We start from the raw sequence: 15,498 nt of genomic DNA, 5'->3' as shown, positions 1-15,498 counted from the left end.
CTGAAATGAGTAGTTAAGGGGTATTATCAATTGTGTTTCCCTTCACATACTTAGGATTAATCTATAATCTTCTAAAGAAGATTTTCTAATTCATATCAGTGTCAATATATGGGTTTTTTTCTTGAATACTAATGGTTCAGAAAAATGTAGCTTTTCAAATATGGCTATTTCTTATGTCCCTTGTAGGTTGCACAGAAAGTTTTGAAGAATGCTAAGCAGGCATGCCAGAGATTAGGTCAATATAGAATGCCTTTTGCCTGGGCAGCTAGGTGAGGACAAATCTTGTCAATATGTTATTTTTTCCCTTACTTTTCTCTAACATGTTTTTTTATATCTCCCTTCTTGTAAAACTTAATGTGCTATTTAAATTATTTCTTCTTTTGCTTTCAATTAACCGAAGATTTCCAACAATCTTGCACTTCAACTCTTTAGTAGGAGAAAAGTTAAAAACATGCATTATTATTCAAACTGTTGATATTGCCAGCTGTTTTCTGTTGTCAATATTTTTAATGTTATTAAAGATTAAATGGTTTGCACTTATTTGTTAGACTGAGCTATTTATATGTTAACCTCACCTACGAGTTTAATATTAAATATTAAATATTAATGAATATTAAATGTTAATGAATATTAATGAAGGATGGTGCAGGATATTCTGATTTGTAATAAAAAAGTTTCCTGAAATGAATTTCAATACTTGCATAAACTCAGCTAAAAGCAGGATTTTTACTTTCAGGACATTGTTTAAAGATGCCTCAGGAACCCTGGACAAAAATGCAAGATTTTCTGCTCTCTTCAGGCAAGACAGTAATAAACTCTCAAATGAAGACATGTTGAAATTGTTAGCAGATTTCAGGAAGTAAGTCTGATTTTCCCACTTGAAAAAACATAAACAAACAAACCTGAAACTCCTCACTCCTAACCCACATGATATTTTGTTATGGTCTTGAACTGGAACATCTAGTATTTTTATATATGTATTTATACATGTATTTCACATCAAATATAGGATCTGTATAAATATAATTAAGGCCTTCAAACAAGCTACAGATCTTTCTTTTACAGGGTTTGGGGGCTATAAGCAGGACTGAAGTATAATCCCTCATGTAACATCAAGTCAGAATCATATCCTGAAGTATCTCTATGTTTGCACAGTATTCTCAGCTGTTTCTCAAAGGAAAACAAGTATGAGCATAAATCATCTGTTCCCTGACCCTGGGCAGGGGATGCTGGCTCTCAGGGAAAGGGATTCAAGCAAGTCTCCTGTCCACCTTCCTTGGGAATTTGTGTGTCTCAGGATACCTAATTAACAGAACATTTTTACCAAGTATTGTTAAAGAATTCATTGTTTTGTCTGCAAGGCTTATAAGTATTAACTTGAATAATCACTAAGTACAAAACGGGCTATAGTTTCTTTCTTCTTGCTTAGCAAATCTGATAAGGAGATGAGGTTTGCAATAGATTTTTAGCTCACTTTTAGCAAGTGGCTGAAAGTTTTGTTGAACTTGATGTAGCAGTGGAATATACTGGTACTATGGTAGGATTTTAGTTGTTGAGAATTTTAGATTTTTTGTGTTGTTAAGTACTGATTTTTAAGAGAATATTATATTTAACTTGAGGTTGTAGAGAAAGTTTTTAAAATTAAATAGTAGAACTGAGATTATAAGTAGGTAGTTTAATTTAAAGTGTGTGATATTACAACAGACAATAATAATACTCCTTGTCAAAAACGTTGTAACTGGAATTGAAGCAAACAGTAAATTAGCCTGCCGCACTACTCTGTGAGTTAAGGGAGTGTTTTTGGTTATTTCAGCATCCTGTTTGTGGAACCATGTACACTATTTCACAGGAATTCCAGTAAGAAAGGGGTTCTGATGTCTAAGGCATATCTGTTGGAGTTAGAATCCTGACTCCAGCCAAAAGTTTGATTCACAGCATGGGATTGCCTTTTGGAAAAATTTTGCATCCACTTGCTGTGCAATAATACTAAAAAATTGTGCTGCTGACTGTCTTTACTAATAAAGGATACTGCATGGTTTTGGCATGGAAAATACTTGTACTTCATGTTTCTGAAATAGCTACACAATAGCATCTATAGTTGGGTTTTGCAGGGTGAATTGTTAGTCTAGAAAAAGGAGGAGATAGAAACTTGCTGATTTCTCTTCTCCCAGGTTTATCTTACTGCCATGAATCCTATCACTGGCAACTGAAATGAAAAACTTACTTACAGATTCCCTCTTTGCTGCACATGATAGTGAGTTACTACATGGCAAAACTTGCTTTTGAAAAAGTGTTTCATTTCAATTTAAAGAAAGAAAAAGACATGCTTTTCCATGACCTTTGACACACTTGTGTGTTAAATCTTTTTTTTTTTCCCTGAGAATTTAAAGGAAAAGAAAACTGTGTATCTAGGCAAAAAACAAGACCACATCAGTCATGCACCCTCAAACCACCTTTCCTCTCATACTCCTATTTCAGGATATTACTTTTGCCTCTGTTTCCTATTATCTTTTTTTACTGGCATCTGATTTGCATTTAGCCTGACTTTGAGGGACTTTTTTTTTTCCTTCCTACAGACCTGAAAAGATGGCCAAACTTCCTGTTATTTTAGGAAATCTGGATGTTACAATTGACAATGTGTCACCAGATTTTCCAAGTAAGTATTAACAAACACTGTTAAATGGACATTCAGGCTTTTTCCTCTTCAGTTCTTTATATGTTTTTTATAATGTATTTTCAGATTATGTTAACTCATCATACATTCCCATGAAACAGTTTGAAAACAGTACCAAGACACTCACAGCGTTTGAAATAGAGGAGTTTGTTCCCTGTATACCAAAATGCACTCAGCCTTTTACCATCTACAACAATCATCTTTATGTTTATCCAAAGTACTTAAAATATGACAGTCAAAAGTCTTTTGCAAAGGTGAGTAGAGGAAACCTGTACCACGTTCTTTCTCAGGTTTAGTTAAGATTGTTTACATATTTATTTCTGTGATGATCCTTATGATTAATTGCTTGGGTTTATGTTTTTAACCACTGCTTTAGGCTAGAAATATTGCAGTATGTGTTGAGTTCAAGGATTCTGATGAAGAGGATTCTTTGCCTTTGAAGGTCAGTTTTTTCATTTTTGTGGCTGATAGAAGTAAATAGTGAGCAGTTAGCTAAGTAACAGTAGTACTTTAATTGATCTAGTTTGGGATGGTGGCTTGAGAGTGACTTCTGGATGGCTTGCTTCTGATAAAATAGATTTCTAAAGAGTCCTCAGAGCATTTCATGTATTTAATATTCTTTTGCTAAAATTTCAGAAATAAGCTTGTTGCAAACAAGGGTAGCTTATACCTGCTCCCCAGTAAGTTAAAACATTAAAGACTTATTTCAACTGCAGAGCCAAGCTGAAGTGAAATCACAGTGTCAGCTGTACTACACAGCAGGCAGACTAAACATCATGTAAAGAAACCAAGTTAAACACAAGTTAAAATATCTCAAATTCTAGGCGAGACATTCTAAGCTGAGAGTAAAAAAGGATCACGTGGTCTTTTTGTTCTTTTTGCCTTTTTTCTGTTCTTAGTGTATCTATGGTAGGCCTGGTGGACCAGTATTTACGAGAAGTGCATTTGCTGCTGTTCTGCATCACCATCAAAATCCAGAGTTTTATGATGAGGTGAGCTGCCTTTCTGAGGAAACTTTACTAGGTCAGGTACCATGTAAGTTTCAAAATACAGGAAAATATTAGAGGATTGCAACGTTCCCAGTTAAATCAGGTTGCCTTTCTAAGAACTTTGTTAAAGTGTTGTGTGTTTGATTTGTGGTCTAGCTTCAAATAACATACAACCTGGAATTGCTTTTTAAATGTAGAAATGTAGAACCAGTAACACATATCAGTGCTCTAGCTGAAAACTTCTACAGAGATTTCTTTGCCTTTCAGATTAAAATAGAGCTGCCCACTCAGTTACATGAAAAGCACCATTTGTTGTTCACATTCTACCATGTCAGCTGTGATAATTCAAGCAAAGGGAGTACAAAGAAGAAAGATGTTGTTGAAACACAAGGTTTGTACACTAATGCCTTACTTTCAGTCATTACTAGGGAAATTATTTTGGGGTATGCTTATCTGGTAACCCATAATTTTTGTGATCCATATAATGCTTTCTAATTACATAGGACTGATTGAAATATTTAATAAAATATTTATTCTAATTTAAATGTTTCAAATTTTGGTTTAGATTGTCCATTGAATGTAGAGTGTTTTTTGAAATCAGTGACAATTACTTTGTACTTTCAATGTTGTGTAGTTTTTTGAGTTCAAATTAATTACATGTCAGAATTATTTGGTAAGACTTTTCTTGTAAGGGTGTATGTGAAGTTTCATAATAATTAAAATTACTTGTCTTTCATATTCTGTAGTTGGGTATTCTTGGCTTCCTTTGATAAAAGATGGAAGAGTGGTCACCAATGAGCAACAAATCCCAGTGTCAGCAAATCTTCCATCGGGCTATCTTAGTTATCAAGAAGTGGGTGTTGGAAAGGTATGTTGTAGAAAATGGCTCTAATCTTAAAAAAGAACCAAAACATAGTGGAGAGGAGGTTTGGTTGTAATTGCCCAGGCTGCTGATAAGATTTAAGTAATTTTCTAATAGAATTTATTTTCTTTTATAGTTGAAATGGAATGCTTAGCAAAAGTCAGCTGTCTGACCTAGAGGAAACAAATAAACCCAAAGAGGCATTGGAGACAAAAAAAAGTATTAAGTCAGGTTGAGTCAAATTCTTCTAAAAATCAGAAAGTTGTTACATACTTCTGTTGTTATTTAGCTGATACAATTAAGATGTGCTTATGTTTAATTTCTAGAGTCATAATTAACTAGAAGTTACAGTAATTTTTAAACATTTAAAATTATTTTGAGGTTATGAAGGTTTGCAAATAATCTGAAGTACTTTACTAAATTTTTTTTAGCATTTCATGCTGTCTCCTTTCAGTAAGTCCTTTATTCCTGAACAAGTCTTCTTCTCACATCTTGATTTTTGTGATCTCTATACTTCACAAGTAAAGTTTATGGTTGTATTTTTCAAAGAAGAAAGCTTGCATAATTGTAGTCATAAAAATCATACCAAGGAGGATACAAAATAAAAATGTGATAGGGAATTTGACAAAGTTTGAATGCAGAGACAAAATTGACTAATTTTGAAGGAAGAGACCTAAAATCAACAGCAAGAGGTGCTGCTCTCCTCCTATTCTACCACCTGGTCTTTTTTAAACTCTGCTGTAAGCTTTCCAACCATTGTCTCCTTCACATCTTTCATCTTCTCACATTGTAGGTGTATTCTTTATGCCTCTGCTGTTTGTCTCTGCTCATGCCCATGGGTAGAAAGTTAAGACCAATATGTCTAGTGGTAGATTTAGCAATAAAACCTCTCCCTAACTGGCGATCAGGGTCAGCATTCTCATTCTCAGTTCTTTGGAAATGGGATGAGAAGGAAGGACTAGCTGCTACCTATGAGTGACATATCTTCAGTTTTAAACCTTGTGAGTATCTGTAGAAATCCTTGTGTTATTTTTCTGAGAAAACAAGTAAATATTTCTCTCTAGTCAGAAGTTTCTTTGCAGAGTTGTAGCGGAAACACAAAATCTGTGACTTGCAGAGAATCAATTTTGTTAGCCACCAAGGAAAATACTGTGGGACTTGTAAAATACATTTTAAGCTTCATAAATGCTTCTGGAAATATTGCCTGCATAACTTTGCTTTTTTCATGACTTATTCATTGCACACTGCATTTCTCCAACCTGTTTTTTTTTTCTTTTTGAAAGTAGTGTTGTTAATGGTACTGTTGTTTTATTTTAATATTTTACTACATTATTTTACTTTTCCCCCTTGTGTGTGTGCAGCATTCTGGTCCTGAAATTAAATGGGTAGATGGAGGCAAACAACTGCTAAAAATATCCACTCATCTGGTGTCAACTGTATATACCCAGGTGAGTTAAAAAACAAATTTAATTAGAGAACCTTTTAGGAATTACATATGTTTATAGTATGTGTATACAATATATGAGAAGATTTTTAAACTCAGTATGCTCACCCCTTTTTTGTCTCCTGGTCTTTTCTCATTGTCTCTTTCTTTTACATTAGATGTGAAAACCAGATCTTAAATAGAAGCTATTCAAAACAGGAGCCTTTTGTCTCCCGTCATCCATTTCAGTCTGAATTTTCCAGTTAGATGAGAGCTCATAGTTGTCTAAAAGCTGTTTACTGGCTTGTCTGCAGAGCAATGAGTCCTGTTAGAGCTTTTCATAGAAAACCTATTATGATAAGTATGCTCTTTTCTGCATGTCAGTAGGAAGGAAGTATAGGTGGCATTTTGTATAATGGGTATTCAAAAAACACTCTAATTTTCATTTAAAAGAAGACTTGATAAGTCTTCAGAATAGTGCACTTCAACTATTATTTTTGAAAATTGAATCTATGGACAAAGATATGTATTTATACCTATAAATGCTTTTAATGGATTATAGATAGTAATGTTAGATATTGTTGAATTTGTTGTTCTTTTTGTCTTTGACAGGACCAGCACTTGCATAATTTTTTTCAGTACTGTCAGAAAACAGAGTCCGGAGCTCGTGCACTAGGAACTGATCTTGTGAAATATCTTAAGGTATAAAATGTCAGTGAATAACAGATTATATTATTCATTTATGCTTTTACAAAGCCTTGGAGCTTCAGACATTTTGTAGGTCTCATTTTTCAGTGTGAGGATTAGTACTATGACTCATATTAATGGAATTTGCTGTGGGGAGAACCCACAAAGATCCTTTTCTACCTTAAATAAATTTACAAATGCAATGTAAGAGGAAACCACAAAGAAATAATGGGGTGGTATTGGTCAGCTTTATGGGTGGTAATTTCAAAACACTAATGGCTTAATTTGTCAAAATAATCAAATTGAACTGTGTAGAAATTGTAAGGAATCACAACTCTTGATTTTTCTAAAATTTTGCTTAGAAGGTCATCATTGTCATGTTTTCAGTTCTCTTTTGGGATTAGATCAATAGAGTGCATGGTTCCCACTTCAATGTTTTCTGACACAGATCACACAGGAAGAAAGACCATTTTGTCTCCTGGATATTATGGATGTGCAGGCAGTCAGAGATAAGACAGCTGCCTAACACCCAACACTAAATGGAGTTTGACATTTGTTATCTGCATACACGGCCAGCAAATACATTCTTTTTATCAAATTCCCTTTAATTCCAGGGAATTTTGTGTCATAATACTTTGTAGGATGAACTTCATACACTGCCTCTACTGTTAGAGTGGTTATGTCTATAGGATCTTCTGCATATGATGGAATGCAAAGGCATATCTGGAAGAAATTTTCGTTAATAATTCACTGTCTCCAATTCCCATTAAGTAGTTAGGGATTTTAGTTCATCCTCAATTTTAACATAGTTGTTAATTTATTGTTTAGCACTAAGTAGTATAATTAGTACTGCACTTATCTTAGGTAAAAAATCTGCATGTTTTTGTGGAACTTCTGTTTGCTAAATGTCTTCATTGGTGGATGAAATACCAAAATATACCAATGTCCGTCTCAGTGTGCTATTGGGCACAGGGACAGACTTTTCACTGAATCATTACCTTGAGTGCTTTTCAATGGAAAAGTACAAAAAAGTACTTCTAAAATGCTGGTAATAACACCTAATTTGTATCCTTAATTTACTTTCCTGTAGAAAATATTTACTAAATATTTATATTGGAAAATATCCTCCATTGCTTTCTATGCCATATTTTTGATAACAAACACCAAGTGGTGCAAGCAGCTTGTTTTTTTGGAAAAAGACTTGCAATAAATTTTTTGGTTTCAAAATTTGTGATTTAAATGCTGTTGGTTCACATGAGTGACAGCATTGCTACTCTCTTTTAGAGCCTTCATGCTATGGAAGGCCATGTGATGATAGCTTTCCTGCCAACTGTTCTAAACCAGTTGTTCAGAGTTCTCACCAGAGCAACTCAAGAGGAAGTTGCAGTCAATGTGACAAGGTAAAGAATTTTAAGTGGTTCATAGAGTCTACATGATGACTGGGTTATCACATTAATCTGTGACTGAGTATCATTTTTACTGTTGCAATCACAGCTTTCTTTATAAGTTTACTTGTTTTCTGACTTCTGTTTAGGGTTATTATCCATATTGTTGCTCAGTGTCATGAAGAAGGTTTGGATAGCTACTTGAGATCTTATGTGAAGGTAGGTAAAAGTAAATTGAATGTTTTCTTTTTTTATTTCCCTAAGAAAGAATATATTTAAATTTAGTTGCATCTATTTAATTTCAATTCTTATGTATTATGCCATAATTTTGTATTTAATTCTGTTTTTCCTCCCCAAGTATGCGTATAAAGCAGAACCCTATGTTGCTTCTGAATATAAGACAGTGCATGAAGAGTTGACAAAGTCAATGACAACAATTTTAAAGCCATCTGCTGACTTTCTTACAAGCAACAAACTACTTAAGGTATGTGTTGAACTGTACTTTTTACTATATGTGCTTACCTAGTAATAACTGAAGAACAGGAGTGTATTGAAATAGTTGGTGAACACATATAGCAATCTTACTGAATTTTTCTTTCCTCTGCAGTATTCATGGTTTTTCTTTGAAGTTCTGATAAAGTCAATGGCTCAACATTTGATAGAAAACTCTAAAGTGAAGGTATGTCAACTTTTGCAAAAATATATTCTGAGGAAGATCTATATGGTCTCTTCTTTCTCCAATCACATGTTTCTTCTTGCATATTATAAAGAAAGGGAGAGAAAGAGGCAGCAGGAGAAATCAGTTGAAATACTAGATGGAATAAACTATGGGGTTGATTCACCATTAATATAAAAGAATAGAAATGCTTAAAATCCATGTAGTAGAGCAGTCTATGTAAGGAATCAGACTCTCTGTGTATTAGAAATGTAATTAGAAATCTGTAATTTTTGTGGTACAAAGAAGCTGGGAGCAGTAGATAACACTGTAGACTTTGATGTAAGCACTATCCAAAAAAAATGTGGGCTTTTTCCTGAGCAGTACTGTAGCTGTGATATTAAATGGCCCTGAGAACAGTGAGTCATGAAATTTACAGTCTTCTGTATCTAGTAAGAAGTGTCAATATTTAATTTTGTGTTATTTCCTACACTGGAAGGAGAATGCTAAAACTTCAGAAATGCAATTTTACAAGCTTAGTCTGCAAGAAGTTTTTTTGCATTGGTGACAAATTTTTAGTTTATTTACTTCTTGATTGAAACAAGTCTTGCAAGTTTCAAGTATATAACTAATCTCATCTGTGTAATATTACTGGATTGTTGTGATATTGTTATCACTATTTTCACTGTGTATTTAGAATATAACTGGAAGTCTGAAGTACGTGGGGGGAAAAAAATAGTTGTACAATGGTCAGGGAGAAAGCTTTATAGTTCTACACTTAATACTCTGTGGTATCATCAGTAGAGTTTGAGTCCCAGTTCAACGAACCTCATGGTCACCTTCTCTGTAATGTGAAAGAGAGAGAAGAACTTCCTGCAGTTTGCAAGTATTTTCACCCCTGAACATTGCTTCTGGATTTACAAGCCCCTTAAATATAAACTATTTAGCTAGATTTTTTTTCTTCCTCACTAGATAATGTAACAAATGCAACGTACACTCAGATGTTTCCTGCTTATGATATCTGATAAAAAGATGCATTTCTATCTGCAGCAAAATGATTTCTGTAGCCAGGATAACAAAGACTGAGCTACAAGGGTGTTGTGGGACACTGGTATACTCATCAACACAGTCTTTAGTTCTTATTTGTTACTTCTTGCATGAGTACTGTTTATATTTATAAGGAGATCTTTTTCAGCCTTAATGTCTAGTTTAAATTTTTTTTAAAAACCAAGCTGGAGGTTTTGAACCACAATTCAAACACAAAGGAAGCAAATTATGTAATCGTTGATTTATGCATGGCCTTGACAATGACTTGTTCTGTTTAGGAATGTTGCATTTAATGTAGCTCAAAAAACTATTTGAATAAAAGTACTTGGATGTTTTCATTCCACATGGATGTTTTGATTTCAGTTTTCAAAAAGAAAAGAGATAATTATTTACCCTACAAATGAAACAATTTTTGTCAATGCCATCAGCCTCACACCACAAGCCATTTAGTCTCTTCACACAAAGGACAGAATCTTTAGTGGAGGTAGTAAGATGTAGAGAAATGAGACTCTGCAGTGCCAAAAAGCTGGAGAGCACTTACTGACCAATATTTGTGAGAGTGTACAAATTCATTGATGAAGACAATATAGGTGATGAGTGGAAAGTAAGAAATTATGAATGAAGAGGAAATCATTTAAGCTAATTGGCAAACTACCAAAAAGTAAGAGAAAAGAGTTCTGATGGTAGAAATTTAAAAACACACAGAGTAAGGTTCTAACGCCTGAAGAGCTGAGATTTTGAAGATGCTGAGGAGTAAGAGGAAGAAGCATGAATGACAATTTCCTCAGTGGCGAATGCAGTTATTACCAAGATAATTGCAGAACAGCAAAAAATGTTTGGTTTTTTTTTCAAGACTGTCTGATAATGTAGTTAGTATATGTGAACCAGCTGACGTCTGCTTTGGAAAGGAAGATGGGTAAAATGAAAAGATTCCCTCTTATTCTTAAGCTTGTGTTGTTTATTGCAGTATATGAAAATATTAATGCATTATACTTAGAAGCTTTTATACATGTGGTTTATGTCATCAAAGACAGCCTTGCTTGAATTTCAGTAATAGATGCTAGGGCATGTTATAATAATTTCTTTTAAACAAATGATCCTTCAGTCTAGAAATGAAAAAGTTCAAAAACTGTTTCCTCTCTCCCTGTCAGGTTATCTATATGTTATCTAAAGTAAATTTTCTGATGTATTCTAGTGTTACAAACAATATTTAATATTGTATCTGAATTAATTTCTAGCTGTTGAGAAACCAGAGATTCTCTGCCTCCTTTCATCATGCAGTGGAGACAGTTGTTAATATGCTAATGCCACACATCACTCAGAAATACAGAGACAATCCAGAGGCCTCAAAAAATGCAAACCATAGTCTGGCTGCCTTTATAAAAGTAGGTACACAAGGAAATTTCTACTCTATTGTTATTCTTTCAATATTATTGCTTCTGTATGGATGTTGTGGAATCTGAAAGCCAACTCATATAAAGCTGAACATGCATAAAGCCTTTTAAATATAATTTTATTCCATGTTAAAATGCTTTGAAGTATGATTTTCATCTTCTGTAAATGGATTTTCATCCATTCATAAATTGGGTAATTTAAGAAACGAATTTGTATTTTATTCAAAATGTATTTTGATTTTTCTTTCTTTTCCCTTTAAAAATATCATCTGGGTTGCCTTAAAATCCTGGAATAGTTTTCAGCAGTGCTTTGTTTGAATACATTTTATTTCACTGTCTTTCATTTTTCACCCAATAATATCTACAAGGGATAAAAAAAGATAGGAACTGAAATGGTAGATAAAACTTCTAGCGGCATGACATTTTCATTTCTGGCAAGACAGAGTTCTTTTCAACTGCTTTTTATTTGTGATTTATGATCAGCACTCTTAAGGGGCATTTTGGTATTCATATATCTACACATACATTTAGTTTGCTTGTTTATTGTTTTTTATATTCAAACTGAAATGTCAATAATGTGTTTGGAGAATAAACTTATTAAATACAGAAATATAATTACCGAATGCAGAGACAGCAGTAAATCAATTCTATTTTGGTTTTACTTGTTCTCCCCAGAGATGTTTCACTTTTATGGACAGAGGCTTTGTTTTCAAGCAGATCAATAACTACATCAGCTGCTTTGCCCCAGGAGATCCCAAGGTATTCAGTGTTTTTAAACAAGCTATTTTTAAGTGTTGTCTCTTCTTGATGCATGGGGATAAAGTCCTGCATTAAGTTTTTTCCCAGTTACATTAGAAGTCATGTGCCTAGAGCATTTTTTTTTTCCATCAAATTGCCATTTCCTATTTTGATTCCCATCTTCAGGTGCAGTTTTGCCACACTAGAGTGTGTGAATCACAGAAGTAGTGGGGTGTGGGGGTGCAACACTAAGCAGAAATTTTAAGCATGAGTGCAAGAAGTCTGAAGTTGTAAGAGTTGATACTAAATATCTTAAGCTACACTTACTGGGGTGGGGAAAGCATGTATCAGATGCCCAGAGGATTTCTGCTGGGTGTCCAGGCTTTTCTTACATCAGTACACAATAGTATTGTAAACTTTGGCCAATGGGAATAGTAAATAGGACCAGTTGTTAAGTATGAGTTATTCTGGATTTATTTTGTGCTGACATGTGGAACTTTGACAGGTCTATATAGTGCAAGACTGAAATGAATCACCCTTTTGTGTTAAAAATTGGTTTTTAATATGTTATTCAAATCACTGCATCAATTGTTTAATTTATACTTTCTTTTTGAAGGCTCTTTTTGAATTCAAATTTGAATTTCTTCGTGTAGTCTGTAATCATGAGCACTATATACCACTGAATCTACCAATGCCATTTGGAAAAGGCAGAGTTCAGAGATACCAAGGTAAATTCTTCCAAAGTAGTATATGGCATATTTCTTGTGGCATATAATCAGCTTTTTATTATTAGATGTGTACACTTTGTAACTTCAGGTTTGTGAGATGATGGAAAGCTTGAAATTGTTAAATACTAGTCTAAAGTTTCAATCCTTTCATTGAAAGTTAAAGGAAGTGCTTAGGTGGCAGAGTAATCTTTCCAAAGAGAGACATGGTAAACTTATTTTCATGTATTTATTCAGGTTTAAAGGAACTTGAGTAGGTCTGTAGCTCAATTTTCTGCTTTGATCATGCCAGGCCTTCCTTTCTCTAGAAGTGCTGGTACCTTCCACAGCTGGTACCACTGCAGGAAGTTTGTCCAGCCCAGGTGCAGAATTTTGCATTATTCCTTATGGAATTTGATTGCCATTTCTGTAGAATCTAGATTCTTATGTAATGCAGCTCTGCCCTTTGGGAAAATGGACTGTACCTATCCAGGAAGGTGTATTCCATCTCCCCTTTCAGGTTGTTGATGAAGTAGTAGTGAGTAGAATAGTCATTGGGAAACTCCTCTTGCAGCTGTCTCCAAGTAGGGTACAAGACGTTAACCTCCAATTTTTGAGTGATCCACATAGTTATTTTTCACATTTGGGTGTCTCTTCACTTAGACTGAAATGTCCCAGCTTGGATACAATGGCCATGTGGACATCTGCTTCTCCCCTTAAAACAGACCAGTCTTAAAACATTATTTACCCTGGGTAAATTTATTTTGGCCATTTCCAGTCACACTCTTCTCCTTCACTTGCTGAAAAATGACTTCACCACAACTTAACAAAGGTGATAATGAGCAATCTTCCAATGGTATCAGTTAACTCCCTCAGAGTCTCATCTGGTGGTGTGGATTTGCATGGCTGGAGGTCTGTCAGGAGATTCCTGACCTGATCCTTATCCACTGGCACTAATTATCTTTCTTGAAGATAGTCTGGACTGTTAAGACCTGGGACTCATGTCAGAGAAAGATAAAGTAACAAAGCTATGGAGTACTTCAGCCCTACCCAAGCCCACTGTCTCTAAATCACAATCCCCATTTAGCAAATATCCCATGTTTTCCTTATTCAGGGGTTTAAGGCTAATGCAGTGGTAAAAGCTCTTCTTGTTTTTATCGATGTCCATTACCAGTTTCAGCTGTAGCTGAGCTTTGGCTTTCCTGGCACTCTCTCCGAATACTTCTGTATTCCTCTTTTGTCGCTCGTTCTCGCTTCCACTTCGTGGTTTTGGTTTTTTTTTTTGGTGTGTGTAGGAGAACAGTCATGAAAGTGCTGTGTAGCCCAGCTGGGGTTCCTGGTACATCCCGTCTTGTGCCAAAACAAGTCATATGTTAGCTATTGCTTCTGTGGCTGAAGACACATTAATTTCTTCCAGGCAATGAGCTACAGCAGAAATCACTAAACAGAGGCAAGGAAGGTGCTTTTACAAGGAATGAGTAAACATTTCTAACATAGTTTTGTAGAATAGACTTTTTTTTTGTCTGAAATATTTGTTCAATAGACTCTGCTAGTTAGTAAAATTGAATATCACTAATTAACACTTTTATCAAGTTTGAGCAAGATAAAGCAAGATTTGAGACTACGAGCGGAACAGCTGCTTAGAACTTCTTTCTGTCTTTGGCTTTTTCAGCCTTTGGGAGTGTCTTTGATAATAACACTGCATAAATATTTTCATAGAAAAGAGACTATGAGCTGCTGGCTTAGAGAACCTTAGAAAATAGCAAAACCAGAGAAGACAGTGTTTCTGATTGCAAAATAAAGAAGAGTATAAAATGCTCCCTCGTTACAAGAATGCCTGTAGAATGTCTGTATAATGGCTGTGCTGTCTCAGATATGCTTCTTTTTGACTTAAGGGATTGCCTTACTGAAAGTTCTTTGGAAGATGAAAATACTATGTAGAGCAATGACAGTGAACATGAGAAATTCTTGGACAGCTCCTCAGCTGACATTGTAAACATATATATGTTCTAATAAATGAGTCGTTCAAGCTGAAGTTTCTCTAAAGATAATACTCAGTACATAAATAAACTGGATTCTTTTATTACATGAAAAGTAATTTGAAGAGGGAGGAATGTGACTGCTGTGTCTGATGTGCTGGGTTTTACTTCAGCCTTAAGTTGATTGATAAATAAGGTTAAATAAAACTATTCCTTATGTGAAATTCGTATTTTACTTCCAGACCTTCAGCTGGACTATTCATTAACTGATGAATTCTGTAAAAATCATTTCTTGGTTGGGCTGCTTCTAAGGGAGGTGGGCAATGCCTTACAAGAGTTCAGAGATGTGCGGCAGATTGCCATCAGTGTGCTCAAGAATTTGATGATAAAGCATTCTTTTGATGATAGATATGCTACCAGGGTAAGTCTATTGCTATGCCAGTAGTACAAAATAATAAAGATTAGGTGTGCACACATGCAGAAAGTTTCTTCTTTCATAGAGGAAGCCCTTGTTAATTTTCAGCAAAATCATTTCTGCCCAGACTGTGATGAAAACTGTATCAAGACCAATCTGCAAATTCCATCTTTTTAGCAAATGAAATGACAAAGCACCTCTTAATATAATTATATGATGGTTTGTATTTTAGCACAGTGTACTCCAGCTGCTGTGCTTATAGTAATCAGATTTTTACAAGTATGTTTTAAACTCTTCATTTCATTAAATATTAGCTCTTAAAATTTTGCAGCTGTCTTTCCATCATATATTATTTATGAAATGGGTTTAAGAAAACTTCAAGTAATGGTGGTAGATTTTAAGTGATTTTTAATTTTTTTACTCTTTTTAACATCAGCAGTGCTGTGCAGAAGCCAAAAAATTGTAATGGAAGGTATCATTAATTCATTGAGCTAACATAATATTAATTTACTTGATTAGTCTTGGCTTAAATGACATTAATTTTGG

At 34.4% G+C, this 15,498-nt stretch overlaps 1 protein-coding gene across 12 annotated transcripts in view; it reads left to right on the top strand.

Moving 5' to 3' along the window:
• The window catches only part of DOCK9 (dedicator of cytokinesis 9), a 111,245-nt gene that overhangs the window by 64,581 nt on the left and 31,166 nt on the right, over positions 1–15,498 (top strand). For all 12 annotated transcript variants that reach the window (XM_021530274.4, XM_021530276.4, XM_085581628.1 and 9 more), the window contains 18 exons: positions 187–269; positions 737–859; positions 2,577–2,656; positions 2,741–2,928; positions 3,051–3,116; positions 3,574–3,666; positions 3,931–4,054; positions 4,410–4,531; positions 5,887–5,973; positions 6,561–6,650; positions 7,920–8,035; positions 8,170–8,239; positions 8,379–8,504; positions 8,628–8,699; positions 10,961–11,107; positions 11,792–11,875; positions 12,471–12,582; positions 14,780–14,958. In XM_021530274.4, coding sequence (XP_021385949.1) covers positions 187–269; positions 737–859; positions 2,577–2,656; positions 2,741–2,928; positions 3,051–3,116; positions 3,574–3,666; positions 3,931–4,054; positions 4,410–4,531; positions 5,887–5,973; positions 6,561–6,650; positions 7,920–8,035; positions 8,170–8,239; positions 8,379–8,504; positions 8,628–8,699; positions 10,961–11,107; positions 11,792–11,875; positions 12,471–12,582; positions 14,780–14,958 — 1,962 coding nt within the window. The remainder of the gene's footprint in view (positions 1–186; positions 270–736; positions 860–2,576; positions 2,657–2,740; positions 2,929–3,050; positions 3,117–3,573; positions 3,667–3,930; positions 4,055–4,409; positions 4,532–5,886; positions 5,974–6,560; positions 6,651–7,919; positions 8,036–8,169; positions 8,240–8,378; positions 8,505–8,627; positions 8,700–10,960; positions 11,108–11,791; positions 11,876–12,470; positions 12,583–14,779; positions 14,959–15,498) is intronic.

This window comes from Lonchura striata, chromosome 1 (genome assembly GCF_050655825.1).
Source record: "Lonchura striata isolate lonStrDom1 chromosome 1, ASM5065582v1, whole genome shotgun sequence".
Taxonomy (NCBI): Eukaryota; Metazoa; Chordata; class Aves; order Passeriformes; family Estrildidae; genus Lonchura; species Lonchura striata.
The sequence above is the reverse complement of the archived record's forward strand: the minus strand, read 5'-3'. Positions and strand labels throughout refer to the sequence as shown.